Genomic DNA, 19858 nt, shown 5'->3' with positions numbered 1-19858 from the left:
GCTTCGCCTAGTGACACGGTCGTGATGCGTTCACAAGCAATTGCATGTAATTCAATCATTTTGCCTCCGGCATTTGCAATACTGCTTCCATTCATTGCTTTGCTTTGCTTTATGACCACAGGAAAAGTTTGCTGCATCTGAATCGCAGATAAACGTGCTTTGTTACATTAAAGTTTAAATAAAGAATATTTTATGTGCATCAAGTTATGAAAAAATTGAATGTTAGCTTGAGCATTAATTTGAGCATTTTTTTTTTCTCGGATGCTCTCTTATTTGTATGTGTCTTCACTTTGTGTGTCTTCATTATGTAATTCCCTCCCTATGGCAGTGCCAAAATGGGCGAAATGTAGGTATACTAATAAATAAATAAATAAATAAATAAATAAATAAATAAATAAATAAATAAATAAATAAATATAGATGGCCGGACGGACGGACAAGCGGGCGGGTGGGCGGGCGGGCGGTACCTAGAGGATATTATTACATTGAAGTTCACTGCATTGAGGTTTAACTGCTCTTGAGTAAAGGAAAATGTAGGAGATTTGCTTTAAGACCATGGTTCTATGCGCAGTATTACTCTCTCTGGAACAGCATGACCTGCAGGAAACAGTCACAGTTGTGTGCACAGGACCTGCTTTTGATTCAACGATTTTCTTGCTCTGGTCTTGCTTTTTTTATTTTGGTGTTGGTTTATTTTTTTCTCATGCACGATAGCACACTGCACAGCCTCATGAGGCATTGCTGCCTGTACTGCATTGGTGTCATGGTGATGCTGTTGGTGAAACTTTGTGTAGGTGGAATATGCCAGCTCAAGTATGAACATCTTATATTATCATTGCCATGGTAACAGCCTTCATCAAGATGTATCTGCAACAGTACACAGTGACACTGTGATTGCAGCTGAAAAGAGACAGTTGTCACGTCACCACATTACTCGGGCTGACCACTCTGGCCGTGTTTTCTGCTCTCTGCCCAGCCAACGTGCGAGATTGTTGTGCTCATTTGGCTGTGTGTGTGTGTCTCCCCTTGTCTTCAGATCGAGATGTGTTGCCAGGTGCTGAGCCACTGGCCATCCAGAGTGACCTGGAGTACTTCAGGGTGAGCTGACAGCATTCACCTAGTATACGCATACTCATATGGAGCATTCCGAGTATGTCACTTTTGGGTATAAAGCTTATACTAATCACCGATTGCCAAAGACGGTAGAAACAAGTACAGCAAACAGAACGTGTAGGTAAGTGAATTTTATATTAGTGCCATTCTAACATTATGTTGTTGTCCAGTGAGCCTGAATATGATGGAAGCCAGGTATTGTGAAGAAAATTCCTGGTTAGGGTGGTTGCATTTTGATGGGGGCAAAATGCAAAAATGCTCACAGTTAGGTGCACTTAAAGAAACCTAGGTTGCCAGAATTATTCCGGAGCCTCTCCATTGCAGCATCTCTAATATGCTGCTTTGGGACATAAGTAGGCTAGCCAGGCAACTACAAGATCAGTGAAGGAAAAAATGAACCACAGACACATTTATTCCATGGCTTTCTTTAGCCAAGACATGCAATCACATGACATTGGTTTGAACACATCACACACATGACTGTTGCTGCTGATGTGTTGCTTTTGACAAAGCAGCACCTGTATACAGCGCCTTGTCACATACAGCATCGGTACAGCTACTAAAGAAGAGCAGGACTACATTGAGTCAGTGAATGTTCGGAACTCTTCTTAACAGGGCACACATCAATCAAGAGGTCCACCAGAAATGAATATCTTTAATGCAGTTAAACCTCAATATAACAAAATTCTCTATGTAATGAATTATTTAACTTTTTATAGCCTCTTGTCCATAGAACAACATATATTTAGAACCTTAATATAACGAAGTGTGTTTGTATGCAATTTCAGTATAACGAAATTTCACTTCCGCTGCAAAGGAATGCTGAGAGAATAAATGGAAACTTCCACAGATGCAGATGGCCAAATGATTGAATTACAAGAAGCTGCTTGCAAATGCACCTCTTAAATCGTGCACGATATGACAAGAGCGACTGCCAAAGTGCAGCCGCAACATGTTCCATATAAAGTCCAAGTGCAATAAGATCCAATCATTCCCTGCGCACTTTATGCTTTAGGTGCAAGGGTGAGACATGAAATTGGTGGCTTCACGAGTGCCACCTTCCCACCCGAGCAAAGGGAAAGGGCGAAGGAAGTGAGCTCACGATAATGCTATCAAGCATGCACGACGGGCAATTAGGGAGAAGGAGGACAAGTTGGTGCATGTCTCGGCCTTGGCTGCGCATGGCTGTAAGTGTGGCTGAGCACGTACACAGTCATGCACCCTGCTTTAGAGGTCGTCTGTCATGTATGGAACGAGTGGGCATGCCAAGATGGCGTGGCATCATGTAAGCTGTCTTCCCACACTTAGTATTGGAGGATGTGTAATCTCCGAGTCTCAGTGGCCCACTGAAGCAGGAGACAGACAAAGCACTCGGGTGACACTATCAGCTGCAGGGGCAGTGTGCCTGCGAAAGATGGGCTTGCTTTGCTTAATTCGTACCACCGATGTGAAGATATCGTCGACATAGCATGAAACCGTATCATTCGTCACCAAATCCCAAATTCATTAAAATTAATTGTTCTCTCATTAAAATTTCCATTTTTTGATTGCCCACTAATTCGGAAAATTCTGCGGCCCCTTTCCATTTAAGAAAAATCGATCGGCGACTGTACTTATTTGCATAAAATGTTGAATTTCAATACGGTCGAATCCACTTATAATGATACCAGTTTTAACAATATATCAGTTATAAAACAAAAAGCTGCTGCACCATCACCTTTTGTATGTTTTCTATGGGGAGATTACCTGCTTACTACAATGTCCCCACACCACATTATCGGTTATAACGATGAAGTTTGGCTGCTGGCTGCCTGTGCTCAAAGGTAACAGAATGCGAAATCCTTGAAAAGAAAAAAGTGAAATGCAAGCTGCTGCACGATCGCTCGCCACCCCGACTGCCGCCGCACGTTTCTCTCCCATTGCCCTTCCACCCCTCTGAACACGAATGGGCTGCGTCGTGCCACCTTCCGAAACAAAAATGGACTGCACCAACTGCACTGACAACACTGCCGGCACTGCTCCCAGATTGCTCGCTCGGCCCTCATTCTTTGTGATTCTACTAACAGATTAAGGCTCATGCTTGTCTTTGTTCATTGTGTCAAAGTCCCTCCTGGTCACATTGTTTCTCAGCCTCATTTGACTTGCTGCCGAAATGGAAGATGGCTGATCCACCCCCCTATCATCGGCAATGCACAATGTTGCCGGTGAAAAGAAAGCGCACAGCTATAGATTTGGAAGTGTAGTGCTTCTAACCGATAAAGCGATCGTCGCAAACATGCTTGCATTGGACAGCGACAGTGATGGCCACGACAGCAGCGCTGACGCGATAGGGCAGGCTGCTTCAACATTGTCCCCGCGTGAGCGGGACGTGCTGTAGATGATTCAGTCCATCTTGGGCTTGTTTTCACGAGGGACTGTCCGCTTCACAACATGGAGCACTTGGATGCCTTGGAGAAGGATGTCGGCAAGCTTCGTGTAAAGCAAACAGGGCTGACGGACATGCAGTTTTCTCGTGCAAGCAGTGGAAAGTACATGGCGAGATGCTTGTGGCGATCACGTCCCAGCATTTCTTCCGGATTTCTTAAGCTGAGATTCTGCCATGGCAACCTTCTCGCATTTTTAAAAAGGAACCTTTTGGGGCCGCCAAAGCGATGCCTCGGTGGAGCTCGTATGTCACATGCCACCCGTGACCCCTGTTTGCAATTGTTATAGCAGTGCCATTCTTGGAACGTCAACAGCCACAGCTTGTTAACAACATGCAATCGGAGCATGCAGGAAGCAGAGTTCAACAGTTAAACAAGCGAACACAATCAGAAGCCGGATGGAGGAAGGTGGTGGGGAGGAGAGCTGGCCTCCCCACCATTATAGTTTTCTCGAAAGAGCTACAACATCCCCATTTTGATTTTTTTTTCATGCAACCCAGTTGCAACAATTATCGCTTATAACAATAGAATTTTCGTGGCACTTGAATATATTTATATCTGGGTTCGACTGTACAATGATATTTCGATATAACAAAGCAAATTGCCATTTTTACTGACTTTACTATTTATGACTTTACAGCATCATTCGAGCTAAGTATGAAATGCGAGAGGATGGAAAATTAAGTGAAATATTACAAAATATGGCTCCTGGACAATATGTACTGTCATAACAGCTAGAAAGCTTGCAATTTCAAGGGCTTAAAGAAGGTGCTCATTTTTTTCCACTTAGCAATTCTGTGCACTAGGTTATGTCTAAAACAAAAGCACAGCTTGGGTAACATATGCTAAAATCACGTGCATATCTTGGCTGGAAAATAACATAAAGCTAATTTTGATAACTAAATTATGTGAGCAAGTAATACTTGTGTGTTGCAGTACCTTTTTATATGAATATGAAACAAGCTACTACATATTGTCACATAGTAGGGATGGTGAAAAAAAACACAGCAACAAAATTGTCAATTGCTTAACTTTTTATTAGGCGAACCTGCGCCCACAAAAGCAAGTTACGCTCGGAGCACTGTGATAGTAGCAAACACAGTCTGCGACCGTGGAAAACCTTATCTGCCGGTCAAGCATGTCGGCTTTCATACAGAAGTCATCTAAGTTTCCAGAGTAATCGCTGGTGCCCGTGTGTCTTCCAGAAAGTACTACACGATTCGCGTTGCGCATAAAGTCGGATTACACAAGCCTTGGTGACAATAGACAACGCATAAAACTTCCAATAGCATTCCAGTAAGTTCCAATCATGCAGGCCCGTCTGGTGTTGAGCGATAACCTTTAGTTGTTAGTGGCTGAAATGCAGTCCCTGAGAAAAGGATAAATAAGTGCACGTGTCAATGCCCCCTCTTAAAAAGCATTGTCCTGATGCTACGAAAACAAAATCCCAAAGTTAGCGTTATAAAAGGGCTTAAGGTGTACAACATGGACTATTTCTGGCTGTGAGCAGCACCGCTTTGATTGCAAAATGCCGTCTGGCACGACCTCATAGTCCAGTGCGCCAATACGTCGGATGATCTTGTACGATCTGAAGTAGCATCGCAGAAGCTTCTCGGTATGTCCTCGTCGGCGGGTTGGAGTTCAAACCCGAATGCGGTCGCCGGGCTGGTACTCAATGTAACACCGTCGAAACTTGTAGTGTCAGCTGTTGGTATGCTGCTGGTTCTTGACCCGTAGGCTGGCGAGCTGCTAGGCTTCTTCGGCACTCTGGAGATAGGTGGTGATGTCGAGATTCTTTTCGTCGCTAACATGCGGCAACAGGGCATCAAGAGTCGTCAAGTTCCTTCCATAAAGAAGCTTGAATAGTGCGATCTGCATTGTTTCTTGCACAGCCATGTTGTAAGCGAAGGTTACGTACGGCAGGACGGCATCCCACGTCTTGTGTTCAACGTCGATGTGCATCGGCGAGTGTCTTCAGACGTTTCATTAGACCATTCATCGGTGGGTGGTAGGCCGTGGTCCTCCTGTGACTTGTCTGGCTATACTGCATGATGGCTTGAGTAAGCTCAGCTGTAAAAGCCGTTTCTTTGTCAGTAATGAGGACTTCTGGCGCGCCATCTCGTAGTAGGACATTCTCGACGAAAAAAATGGGTATTTATTTATTTATTTAAAGATGCCTTACAGGCCCTCTAGAGGCATAATGTAAGGGGGGGAGAGTACACTCAAAAGTTATACAAAAACTAGAATACATATGTGAATACATAATAAAAGATACAGTGTAAGAAATGTGCTGATATACAGTCGCCAACCGTTTATTTGAACCTCACGGGGACTGCGGAAATGTCCGAATAAACAGGTGTCCGAAAAAGCAGATTAAGAAAAAAAAAAATGAAATCCTTTATTTCCACGCACTTATTCGGGCTCGGCAGTAGGCTTGAAGAAATCGTGAGTGCGTCGTTGCACGCTGTCCCGTTTACGTGCAATCAGATAAGCCTGAATCTCGGAGAGGGTCGTACGGTCACTATAGGCGGCTGAAAGCACAGTCACTGCTTGTGCACGCTCCGCATGCGATGGCAGCGTAGCACATGGTGCGTCATCTTCCAACTCGGAGTCATCGTCCGGCGGTGCAGCAGAAAGCTGACGAATGATCTCGCCGTCGTCGAGTTCTGCGCATGTCAGTACAGCAGTGTCAGCACCTGTGAAACTGTCAAATGAGACGGTGTCCAGAATCGCAATGCAACCACTGCGCAGGTCTCGGCAGAACATTTTCCGCGTCAGTAGGGAGCACATCGGAAGGTGACAAATCCTAGGCCTCCCGGCACCCGCTTGCCGGCATTCCCCAGCGCCGTCTGCGCGGGCACTGTTGGTGCCATTAGACACTTGACGCGATGTTTCTGTAAGCCGCGTCGGTTCATTGAAACCTCGACACAGCACCGTGCCGACACCAGTCGCACGAACGAAAAACGTGGCCTGCTCACAGAACATCTATACAAACTTAGAGAAGGGAAACTGTACCTTCCACAGTGCTACGGAAATAAGCGTAGCGGTGGCGTCGTGAACTAAAGTATGCAACCACAGGTGGCGCTGTGCTACAGGAAACAAAGAAGACGAACGAAGAAGAAGACACATGTACTGTGTGTATACAATGGAACACCTCATACTAAAATGTGTTGGTATCAATCCCGATGTCGATGCGGCCACAGTCACCCTTACTGAGGCCCTAGGGTTCAGAGATAATGATAGTCATGTAAATAAATATGCGGTGGAAATTAGCAAAAGGTGATTGGAGGATTGGTGGCTCAAAAGCAGAGAGGTGACGTAAGGTTAAAAGGGTAGGAAGACGTATTTAAAGAAAATCGAGAAATTCAATAAGACACAACACAGATAAAAATAAAAGGCAAAATAAAAATCTGAGCATGGTGGCAACTGCCATCGGCCCGTTTCAAAGGGGACGCTCCTACCTTCCATCCATCCATCCATCGGAAACGGGGTTTTGCACAGTAGTATGGCCGCTTTACCAGGTGTTCTGTGGCTTTACTAGGTTTCTGGCTGCTGCGCCTCGATCGTGCTCCCGCCAGTTTAGTTGCTGTGTGTCAAACGTAGCGCCTACATATATGTGTAGGCTCTACGTTTGCCACACAGCAACCAAACTGGCGGGAGTACGATCGAGGTGCAGCAGAATACTTCTAGCGCTGAGTCATATGGAGTTAAGGCACACTCTGAACTGACTTTTAAGGGCATTCCGAGCAGTTTTTCGTTTATTACGCCGCCGTTTCACCGAGTTGTGCCGCCGCGCTCCAGCTGTTGCATTTCGTGTAGGGCTACTGACAGAATGCGGTTTCCAGGTGGCATGATGGCCTCGACTGGAATAAACACACACGACACCAAAGATTGAGTAAGCCTGAAAATATTTTATTTGTATTTTACAAGTACAACAAAAAGCACACGTCTACGCATCCACACAAACGCGATTACATAGTCAAGAACATAGTCAAGAAATGGCTCATTAATAAGGGTAGCACAAACGCACAAGAAAGAAGACCTAAGCTGTGAAACGTACGGTCCGCTGCTAAGTATAATAATTTCCCTGTCACCGCGTGTCACTTTTATACAGCATATTTACAGCACTACCAGGCTGGGTAGTTTGGCAGAAAGAACGCAACAGCTTACGGCCGTCAGCTGACTCTTCCTTACGGGTGTCATAATTATCCTAATCTCCGCATCAACGTCATGCAAGTCCGCATACAGGTATCTGTATCTGAACCATATGTGCCAGCTTAATACATGTGTAGTGAAATTATGATAACCACTGCATCTTATCAAACGTATTGGTTTTGCAAATGCGCATTACAGCTGATGGGACGACATACTGTAAGTGAAGCACAAGAGAACAAGGACAAAAGGAGGATACAACACTTGAAGAAGAAATGAAGAATTAGTAAGCGTACAGCAAACAAGCGATGACGGAGAACACACAGTGATGCATCGGGTGTTCTGTGACATCGATTTGCGTACTTACGGTGTTATGGAGATCAACGGCATAAAAACGTACCTTCAAGCGTACTCCCTCAACCTCCGCCGCATTCATTATGATAATCAACGCCTAAACAAAATGAGGCACTTTTTTTTGCAAAGAGTAGACCTCTTTACAGCAAGTCTATGTAATGACTCGCAGACGGAACCAGCATGCTTTCGAAAATGTTTTACCGCTGTAGTATTCGAACGCCAATGGCCAGGAAACACATCGATACCAATATGCTGTCAGCTGTCGGTGGTTAATCAAGTACAAAAACCTTGACGCTATGACTAGAAAGCAGCTTCAACAATCAAATTAAAAAAATATCAGCTGCCTATTTGCCTGAGGTAAAAAAAATCCTTAGACACCTTGATTGTTTATGTCAATGGTTTGTGTAAAGTAAAAAATTCAGCATGTTCAGCGCCCCTAGCAGAAAAAGCACAAATTAAAGTATGCAACCAAATTACATTAGCTCCACTTACGCGCTTACGCTAAAACACGCCTCGATTGATTTTTTGCCCTCTGTGGCCATTTGTTGAACTCGAGAGTGTGCGGGGCCTGGCCTCTGCTCGCAGCGTCGTGCGCGAAACAAACAAATCAGCTGCTGGATTGTCTTGACATGGCTTACTAAGCTGAAACCGGAACTGCTGTACGGCCACTCTATCGAACCAGGCAGAAATGATGATGATGAGCGGGGATTTCCAGTAGCGCCACTTCGTGGGGCTGCAAGGAGGCTCCGTTCAAAACAAAAATGGCGTTCAGCAAGTCGAACTATGCGCCTGTCAGAGTCGGTGCATGATGCCCTTGATTGAGTTGGCTCAAGGAGTGTCCAAAAAATCGGACGAGAGGTTGCAAGGTGTCTGAACTTTCGGCAGTTGTTATACATTATGGTCTATGGGGAGAATGGCGGTGCCGCGAAGCTGACCGAATAATCGGGCATGTCCGAATTTTTGGAGTCCAGAAAATCGGTCGGCGACTGTACATTAATGTGGGGTTAAAATTGTACGATGGATAAACCAAATGCTTTTGAATGCGAGAGGTAACTGAACAAGAAACTTTCACCAAGTAAAATATGATCAGTAGAATTATAGAACGAGCGGGACATATTTGGCTATAGCAAAAGAGTATTTAAGGGATAGTAGCACAATAATAAGGGTAAAGGCAACAAAAAATAACACGTTAGGATATGTAGAGTTTGAAAAATGGGTTGTTAGAAGATGCCGGAAATTTTCCTGATCACTCTCGTAAGCAATGGCTTTAGGAAGATTGTTCCAAAGGCGAATGGCCCTTGGAAGAGTGGAGTAGTTAAATGAATTAGTGTTTCCGTAGATGCGCATGAAATTGAACTGATTGTACAACCGGTGTGGCCTGTAATGAGGAGTTTCAAGAGCCAGAACTGACGGCACTGTATTATGGACAAGTTTATGAGATAGTGATAGCAGGGCTATATTACGACAATCGTGCAATGGATGCAGTGGGAGGTCGAGTTTAATTTGTGTTATGCTTTTGTTATAGTCATAACAACATGAAATAAAACACAGAGCCCTATTCTGAGTAGATTCGAGTTTTTCGATCAAGTACTTCTGATGGGGAGACCAGACGGATGTGGCGTATTCAAGCTTAGGTTGAACAAATGTTAGTTAAGCTAGTTTTCGAATGTCTTTAGTAGAATTATGCAACTTGCATCCCACGTACCCTAATGATCTCGAAGCATTGGCGCATATGTATGCAATGTGCATTGACCACTAAAGAGTTGAAGTTAGGTTAACACAAGATATTTATATTGAGTATCATGGAAATTAAGGATGCTGTTTGTGTGATAAAGAAACGTAGATTTAGCATGCTTGCGTCAAAAAGAGATAATTTTACATTTAGAAACGTTAAGCTTCATTAGCCAAGTCTTGCACCAAAGAGAAATAAGTCCTATATCCTTTTGGAGGATTGTAGGATCATCAGCACATTTGACGGAACGATAAAGAACGCAGTTGTCTGCAAAAATGCGCACGTGGGAGAAAATGTTATTGGGTAAGTCATTAAGGTATATTAGAAATAGTAATACCTGAATATTAAATAGTAACACCTGAAGTAACATGCGAAAGAGGAGAGGAAAAATTATTAACTGCTGTGAATTGCTAATGATTAGAAAGGAAATTGCGAATCCATGTTACTGTAAGAGAATCTAAGAGCAGATAATTTCAAAATCAAATGGCAATGTTCTACAAGGTCAAACGCTTTTGAAAAGTCTAGAAGAGCACAATCAGTTTGTAGATCTTCTTCCATGTTAGTATGCAAATCAGTTGTTAATTTTAATAATTGCATTTCACAAGAGAAGTTTCTCCGAAATCCATGTTGATTAAAAAATAAAAATTTGTTGGCTTCCAGGTGACTGTTGACATTTGATGCAATTACATGTTCTAGCATTTTGCAGTTTATAGATGTTAATGATATTGGATGGTAGTTTTCCAGTGCATGTTTATTACCTGACTTAAGTATGGGTATGACCATTGCTATCTTCCAGTCTGAGGGCAGCACGCCAGTCTCTAAAGATTGCCTGAAGATGTGAGACAGAATTTTACTAGACGCTATGACGATGTTTTTCAGAATTTTAGAAATAATTTCATCAATGCCACACGATGTGGTTAGATATAGGTTATTTATCAGGCATGCAACACCTTCAACTGTTATTTTAATTGCTGACATGTATTGCTAATTTAGCTTCGATACATCTGGCAGATCAAGCTGATCTTCTGTGGTGAATATAGAAGAAAAATAAGTATTGAAAGTAGAAGCACAGTAAATATCTGGAATGCGAGTGTTATTATTGTTGTGTAAAGAAATGTTAGTGTCGTCCTGATCTGGGCTTATAATGTGCAAGAACTTCCTGGGATTAGGTTTTAGAAGAGATGGTAGGTCATGAGTGTAGTATATATCTTTAGCTGAAGGCAAGGCAGAACAATAAATTTTTAAGCTTTCCTTGTATGTGTCCCAAGCTGCTTGCGTACGCAAGCGCTTGGCACTTCTGTAGTGGCACTTCTTCCTGTTTCTCAGTAAGCGTAGGGATCTGGTGTGCCATGGGTTAGATTTATCATTGATTATCTTAATGAGAAGGACATACTGGTTAACCACGGCAGACATCTTATTCCCGAAGAATATGCAATTCTCCCCCATCAACTGACTGTGAAATGAAGGTAACAGCATGTGGGAAAAAAGTATATCTAATTCTGAATTCATAATGTTACAATTGTTTTTATCATAATCGCGTATTTTTTAGTGGCGAAACTTGTAAAAGATGAGGGTATGTTGAGAGTTACTTGCAGTAAGGAATAATCGCTAACACCATTAATAGACACAATTTGATAATCTGCCTCAGGAGCTGTTGTGAATATTAAATCTAAGACATTATTACCCCGTGTAGGCTGCGTAACAACCTGAAACAGGTTAAAAATCTAAAGTTAAATTGATAAATTCTGTTGAAGTATTACAGGATGAAGATAACTTAACCCACTCGATCGGAGGAAAATTGAAGTCTCCTGGCAGATAAATGGCATCAAATGGATGAAGCTTCGTCACTGATTCTATGTTTCTGCGCAGGTACATAACAAATTAATTAGTAGCATGTGGAGATCAGTAACATACACCTGTAAGTACTCGCGAGGCCCAGATAATTTCTAGGTTAGAGTATGAGTTAATAACATAAGACAGAAGTGTTTTTTTTTTATTCCTAGAAGGATGCCACCGCCTTTTTTATCTTTTCAATCATATCTGTGAATGTTGTAGTTGTAAACACATTCAAATATTTCTTTATCAGACATATCCAGATACAACCAAGTTTCAGTTAGTTCTAGTATGCCAGATTTGCTGTCTTCAAGGAAGGAAGAAAGCTGGTCGCGTTTACACGAGGCTTCAAATGTTAGTGACCGATAATGATACCGAAGGAAAGGCATGTAGGAGTTAGACTGATTATGGCTCTTTGCACATGTGCTACCCCTGAGCTATCTACTGAAAGTAATTACAGTTAGTAGCGATATCAAGTATGTATGTTTTGTTGTTTATATACAACCTGTCAACTGTTAATTTGAATTGCTTTTTCTGTGTCTTCGCGAATGCAATGAGCTGTCTTCTCGCCTGCCATGTAGCTGGGGAGAAATCTTCACTGATAGCAAATGACAATCGTTTGAGCTTGTGTGCTGATATCAGAATGTTTTCTTTGTTCGTAAAAAAGGTTAATTTTGCAAGTATTGGCCTGCGTTTTTTGTCACTGTACCTGCCTAGTCTGTGAAGGCATTTAGATTGATTATTTGTTACAGTAATTTGATGCTTCTCTGAGCAGAACTTCATTATATTTTGTTCAGGTGCAACCCAATCTTTGTTAGGGGTGCTTTCAATTCCAAAAAACAAGGTTATAGCATTGCATTTGATTTTCAGTGCTATGACGCCTAGATGAAATGTTAGACAACTGGTCAGTAACGCTGCGCAAGTTAGTTGTAGTTGTGACAGCATCGGATGTTTGCTGTTCGGATATGTTGCATGTTTCCAAAGCTGCAATTCTGGCATTTAGGAGCTTAATTTTATTCTTGACAGCTGCACACCTCTCCATGCTTAGTATCAGTTTGGCAAGTAAGTTAGCCTGCCCCTCCTTGAGTTTAGAAATTTTTTCCGTGGCTGAGACTAAGCCAGGGTGTACAATTCTAGATGAAGTCAGAATACTGCCTCAAGGAGGAGACGTCTCTAAGTTCAACATACCCAAGGAGGTGGAGACACAATTAGTTGTAGACCCCATACCTAGAAATATTCGTCCTGTCCACAAAAAGGGCAGAAGGGACGCCAGGGCCAAATGCATTCTGGGTAAACTGCATCAACAACACAGCTCAGCTCTTTTTGTCGATGCAACTAGTTATGGATCGTGCAACCGCTACGCTATTGCCGTCGTAGATGAGAGCGATAAATTAATAAGCACGGCGTCACTAAGAACGAGCTCCATTCATGCCGCCGAGAAGCAAGCATAGCACTTGCAATTACAATGAGGAGAGGCTCCACGATTTTCTCCGATTGCCGTACAGCTATTAGGAATTATTCAGCCGGCTTCGTCACAGTACAAGCACACAAGTTACTTATACACAGTATTAATACTCATTATTACGACCAACTGGATAGCTCACACCTAGTCTGGTTTCTGGCTCATCAGGGCCACTCGTTCAGCCCCAATGGCTGCAATCCTAATGAGCAAGCTCACTCTGCTGTGCGAGATCTCACATGCCGCGCATCAGATCAGGAACTGCTCCAGGATGACTTCGGCTCCTACAAAGACCCACTTACTACTTTTCACGAGATCACCTCACACTATAGGGATGGCAGGAGGTTTTTTCCTCCCCCCCCCCCATCAGAAGCTCATCCGAGCTCAGGCAGTCGCCTTAAGAATGATTCAAACTAAATCTTATCCCACATCTTCTGTGCTTAACGAAATTGACCAGGATTTTCCCGCGGAATGTAAAAGTTGTGGACACACTCCGTGTCAATTTGATCATATGTTCTGGCAGTGCCCCAACCAGAGGGCTTTGGATCTCAACAGTGAGGAGGACTGGAGTCAGCGCATATCCAGCGAAGTCCTTTAAGATCAACTCCTGGCCGTCCAGAGAGCTCACAACATCGGGAAAGCCTTTGGCCTACCGGTGCCTACGTGGGCGGAGCCACCAACTTAGCCTGGGGGCTTGTGCCCTCGGACCCTAGTTTCTCTGGACTAAAATAAAGTTCTTGCCATGCCATGCCATGAGACAAAGGCATCTGCCTCCACCTTGCTCAAGGGACCTGGAAAACTTTCCACATCGCTGAAAAGCATAAGCGGTAGACTAGACAAAAAAGAGCACAAGTGAATTAAAAATGACAAACGTCGGTTCAGTGGATCAAATAATGGTGGTGGGCATGACACCGTGATAAAACAGTAATTACTAGACCTAATACAAGGTGCTGCTTCCAGGTAACTCGCATGTAACAACAATGGTGGTAAGTGCGGCATCCTTGCTGCGGCATTGAGCCCCAAGTGGATCGTTGCCGACTGGTGCTTCTGTACTGCTGTGACTGTTCCAGGTGAGGTAAAGTCACACTCAGGTTGCCAGCCCAAAAAGACAGTTTCTTCCAGAAATGACTTCAGGCAATCTGTAGTTGAATTAGCTTAAGTGGCGGCGCTGGAAAACTGCCGGTATGGAAAACTGCCTTTCGTGCCACGTGCTTCAACATGTGCAGCCAGGTGGGATGTTGAGTGTTTGTAGCCTTTAAATGGTAGCTTGGAGGTGGCAAGACTAATAGCTATTAGTGGTTTTACTGTGCGTGTTTTGGTGGGAAAGTGAGAGCATAGCCGCATGGTTGAGTGCGTGCGAGAGCGTATCATACCTTGGGTCTCTGTGGCAATGAGTGCTTTTGAAACAGTGGTGACAGTTGTTTTGCGACATTTTGAGGATTTGGATCTGTTTGTATCAGTTTTTGCTAAAAGGCCCTTGCTCTGCATTATTATAGTATTTGCATCAGAAAAAGTTGTGCAATACATGGCAAGAAAACCGGGAAAGCAGGCAGTGCGTGGGGGGTCCCTCAAGCCAGAGGAGGAGACGGATGAGAAGGGAGAGGGGCACACACTGTGATGTCGATACTAGGCTGCAGAAAATGGAGGCTTTCCAGGAAGAGCTTGTCAAACAAATGGAAGAGCTTGAAAAATGAGCTAAATAGGGAGCTTGATGCACGGAAGGTAGTTGGAGAAAGACCTGCAGCAGCCAAGGAAAAGCTGAATAGGGCTGCCATTGTGAACAAGATGCACGGAAGGTAGTTGGAAAAAGACTTGCAGCAGCCAAGGAAAAGCTGAATAGGGCCGCCATTGTGAACAAGAATGTGTGTGACAATGGAGCGCAGTCCCTGACCTGACAGGAGAGGGAGTGTCAGCAAAGTACGTAAAATGCGTGCAACGTGGCGAGCAGTTAGCTGGAAAGAGCAGCACCTACCTTGAGGCCGCCATGCGGGAAAAACAGGATCACAGGGGACAATGGCCCTTGTCAAGTCTGAATGACGCAGAAAAGGACAAAGGGAAGCTGGGAGAGGTCGGGGAGAGTGAAAGGGTGATTATCGCCGTTGGCTCATACCTGCCTAGGTGCTCAGAAGCAATTGTGAAGAGGGTGAAAGGCGATAAAAGAGTGGCGGTAGGGACATTTCCAAGACACTGGGTTCTGTCATGGCGCGAGCAAAAGAAAAGCTAGCAGAAAATGCCCACGTGCACAATCTTGTCGTAGTAGCAGGTGGGCTAAATGACGTCCTAGACAGGAAGGGGACAGGACTAGCCCAGCGCTTGGCGAAGGGGGTGGACGACTTGCGCGAGCTATCCCCTCAGGAGCAGATCGTGGTGTGCACGGTGCCGGAGGTGCCTGTACGTGTCACGTACAAAGAGCCATAGCAGCTGCTAATGAGGTGATATGGAAACTGAGCCGAGAGAAACGCTTCGAGGGTGTCGAATTAAACAGGGAAGTGAGAAGGTGTGGTGCTTTTAAACGAGACAGGATCCACTTCAATTACAGGCTGGCACAAGAAGTGGGCTGGCGACTTGATGGTCGCGCTGTTGCTTTTTTAGGGGGCCAACAGGTGCTCAGGAGGCCAGAGTAGGTAGCAGTGCTACATAAACATAAATAGGCTACATAAACATGCAGGGCGGTAGAAGAAAGGAAAAATGGGCAGAGATTAAGGAGCAGTTAAATAGAGAACAAATAGGGGTGTATGCAGTTACAGAAATGCACCTTAGAGACTCGGAAGGGCCACCAGTGATTGAGAATTATGTTAGGGAAGGGTGCAACAGAACTAAGTTGGAAAGAAGTCGGAATGCTCATCCATCAGGGCGCCAAATGAAAAAGAGTAAATTCAAAATGTCAAGAGCACCTTTGGTTATCGGGCACAATGAGTAGAAAAAAAACTTGGCTGGGCGTTACGTATTTGTGGACCGGAAATTGCACAGAGAAGAATAAAGAGTTAGTGGAATGCATAAGCGCTGATATTAGGGGTTTCGGGAATGGTGCTGAAATTATCCTATTAGGTGGCATGAATGCCCACATACAGGATTTAGATGGCTATACCGACAACAACGGGAAGTCAATGCAAGACCTTTGTGAGCGACATAATCTTGTTATCCTGAATAGAGGGCCTAAGTGTGAAGGGCAGATCAAGTGGGAAGTGGGAAATCGGCAATCAACCATTGGGTCTCTTCGATTTTCGGAGTTCTGGCAGCCCACTGGCAGCCAGATGGCAGCCAGCTAGTTCCGGTTCTGACAGGAAGTCACGTGGGCTGGGATCCCAAGACAACCCGAACCTGCCCGAAGTTTGCAAAATCGAACGCTGGTCAGCTGGCCAAATGTAAACATGCTACCAGCATGGCAGCGCCCGGCGAGGCCGGCGCGCGCTCGGCGTAGTCGGCCCATTTATGCGTTACCAGCTTGAAAATATATGGTTGCATTCAGGAATACGATCACTTTCGCGCGACTCGGCACAGGACGCGTACTCGGCCAACCTCGCCTTGCGCAACGCAACAGATGGCCTCCGACGCGGCGGATGACAAGACGCGAAATCGTGATTGTATACTCGAAAGCGATAGCTGGAGGATCCCTGTTTGCGCGATCACGTTGCCCACCGGCGACTTTGATGAGTTGGTGCTGTGTCATCACAAGACATGAAAAAGCAGGTTATCGGGTACGTCTCATACGCATAAAATTTCGCACCGACCTGTTTGGGCTTCGATTTCAGAAAGTTTGTTGTGGCTGATGGTGCTTCTCATTTTGACCCTAAGGAACTGGGGACGCGGCTGGCGCATGAAAATGCACGTCGCCTGTGACCAGTGAAACGTTTCACACGAAAAACATTGGTCACAATCATGAGAGCAGTAAGCCAATGTACGTGTGTCTAATGTACCGAGTGCAATCAGTGCATCCTTAGATCAACGGCCTGCAGTTCGAACACATATCGGTTTCGAGCTGCCACCTAAGTATACGACGGAGAGACTGAGCGAATATGGGCTAGCTGCAAAGCCTTCGCTAACTGCAGAGAAAAGAGATATACACACGTAAGATATGTGAAAAGGAACGCCACCAGTGAAAGACGAGCCCAAAATGTACCGCAATGTGTGAATGAGCGTCTACAACTTGCGTGGAACACGATGCAGATAACATGCACGCATGAGAGCGCGGTGCTCTGTTCACCGCCGTGAAGAAGCAATCAGGGGACACACACACATCTACACACACACAAAAGCTTCAAACGGTTCACCATGGCTCGTATCACACCGCTTCGCGATGTGGAATGGAGCGTTAGCACCTGAAAAGATAACGCTAGAAGTAAGGAAATCCGAAGATGACCGTAGTCAGTTGGCTGAGCGAGGTAAATGTAAGCCCTCAAGCACCCGCGTTGCAATCCGTGAAGTCCCAGCAAAGATGGCGGCGAGCGCCCATTGCCTCTTTTAGTCGTCTGCTAGCCAGAGAACTTCCAAAGAGCAGCCAGACCGAAATCGTCCTGGCAGGTTCTGGCAGCCCGCGGGTAGCCAGAACCGTCCAGCCCGAGCAGAACGAACGCCCGGCGGAAGTGCGTCGCGCGGTGGGCGGAGCAACCTGAGAAAAACGAAGGCGCTCTGGCTGACTCTGGCAGCCCGCGAGTAGCCAGAAGTGGAAAATTGAAGCAGCCCATTGATTACTGTCTCATGAAGGAAGGAATTCATGACAGGTTGAGAGAAATGGTCATTAATGAGAAAGGGTATAGCAGCATAGGCAGTGACCATAAAAGCATCATTTTGAAAATGGGACATATAGTTGGAAAAGAGTGCAAGGAGTGCAGATAGGCCAGTCAAAATTTGAACGCTGAACAAATAACAAATATTGTCACTAGAGTCGAGAAAGAGCTTGGAAAACGGCCAAATAAAGAGTGGAATATAGTGAGCTTATAAGTGCAGTAACGGCAGAAATACGGAAAGAGAAACAACATGTTCATTGGAAAGGAAAAAGGAAACCAAAAAGCTGGTGGAACAGGGAAATACGAGAAGCGATTGCCAAACGACAGAAAGCATGCCGAGAGCACAGGCAGGCAAAGAAGGCGCAGTTGCCGCAGGATGAAGTAACCAGTAAATGGGAAATATACCGGGAGAAAAAGTCTATGGTTCAAATACTGGTGAAAGCAAAATTAAAAGGTGAAAGTGAGCGTTGGTTGTCAGAAATACGTGAGAAAAGGAAGGCCGCACCTAGAATATTTTGGAACCACATAAAATTATTAGGCAGGAACCCAACAACAATACAACAACATATCCTACACGACGATTAAAACAGACTGGAAGGAGAAGTGGCAATAAATTACATCTGAAAAATAACTGCCGAATCTTTCTAAGGCAATGATGAGGTTGTATTTTAAGAAAAAAAAAAGAGCATGAAAGAGACCAAGGTGGAAATCAAGCTGGTGCTGACAAATTTCACCTGGCAGAGAGCTGAAGAGAAAATTCCTAATCGCACAGGCACAGGGCTAGACGAGGTTCCCATTAGGCTGAATAATGAACTAGGACCAAAAAGTAAGGAAACTCTGGTGAAAGCTATGGAAAAAACTTTAAAAAACATAGACTAATACCAGACAGTTGGCGTCAAAGTAGAGTGAATAAAATTTATAAAGCTAAGGGGGTGAATGATAGAATTCACTCGTATAGACTATTGACCATTACATTGGCAATATACAGGCTAGCAATGCAGGCAATCAAATTAAAGCTAAAAGCATGGGCAGAGAATAATGGCATTTTGGGAGAACTTCAGAAAGGCTTCAGAATAGGTAGACGGTTAGATGATAACTTATTTGTTCTTACTCGGTGTATTGAAATATCGAAAGTAGAAAGCAGACCGTTATATGTGGCCTTTTTAGACATTACAGGAGCCTATGACAATGTAGACCGCAAAATTTTGTGGAATATTCTGGAAGGGGAAGGCTTAGGTGACGATTGTCACAGCTTTTGAAAGAGATTTACCTAGAAAATACTGTTTGCGTTGAATGGGAAGGAATGAGGAGCGACGAGAAAGTTCAGATCTGAAGTAACTCGAGAAACAGTTGGCAAAGAACGAACGCTTTATTAAAGGTTAGGGTAGCTTTTATAGTCTTTACCTTGAGACGTCACTGCAGCCACTGCCGATTCACAAGAGGCATGGCCGGTGAATCTAACAAAACAAACACGTGTCAGCGGCGCATGCTGATTCACAACAATTATTCCCCCTTAAGGAGTGAAGCGGTCCGGGGGCCGGGGCTTCCGCTTCGACCTACGCAGTGTCACTTCAGCCCGGTCAGTCACTTGCGGCTCGCTGGTAGCGACCTCGGCTTCGGCCCGCCCATCTGACGGCGTTCGAATGTCGGTGCCTACTTGAGCCTGACTGTGACTGCTGTCGTGTCCTTGAGACTGCGAGTCTGCCGCGGTGTTCTGGCTGCCTTTAGTTGTAGGTACTTGCATGGGGGCCTTGGGTTCCACCGCTTCTCCTCCCACGCTGGTCCTCCTGGTCTTTAGCTGGTCGAGGTGGCGGCGATGTTGCTCCCCATCTGCAGTCTTTACCGTTGCCATTTGTGAGCCTTCGGTGGACTCTACCGCGCCTGGTTTCCATTTGCCACCCACTCCGTAGTTCTTGAACCAGACGTTTTTGCTCAGCGGTTGGCCACTGTTGCGCGCACCTGCAGAAGGGATTGTTCGTGACAGACGTTGTGCAAGAAAGAACATGGCTGATATACGAGAAGCATAGAAGCTGGGGTTTGCCTATTTGGTAAGGGAGTGCGCCGA

General features: G+C 44.8%; 1 protein-coding gene across 2 annotated transcripts in view; it reads left to right on the top strand.

The window, feature by feature from the left end:
- Positions 1-19858, top strand: part of mio (GATOR complex protein mio) — a 534566-nt gene that overhangs the window by 96029 nt on the left and 418679 nt on the right. For both annotated transcript variants that reach the window (XM_070532612.1, XM_070532613.1), the window contains exon 3: positions 1037-1098. In XM_070532612.1, the coding sequence (XP_070388713.1) occupies positions 1037-1098 (62 nt within the window). The remainder of the gene's footprint in view (positions 1-1036; positions 1099-19858) is intronic.

This window comes from Dermacentor albipictus, chromosome 1, assembly GCF_038994185.2.
Source record: "Dermacentor albipictus isolate Rhodes 1998 colony chromosome 1, USDA_Dalb.pri_finalv2, whole genome shotgun sequence".
Classification (NCBI taxonomy): Eukaryota; Metazoa; Arthropoda; class Arachnida; order Ixodida; family Ixodidae; genus Dermacentor; species Dermacentor albipictus.
The sequence above is the reverse complement of the archived record's forward strand: the minus strand, read 5'-3'. Positions and strand labels throughout refer to the sequence as shown.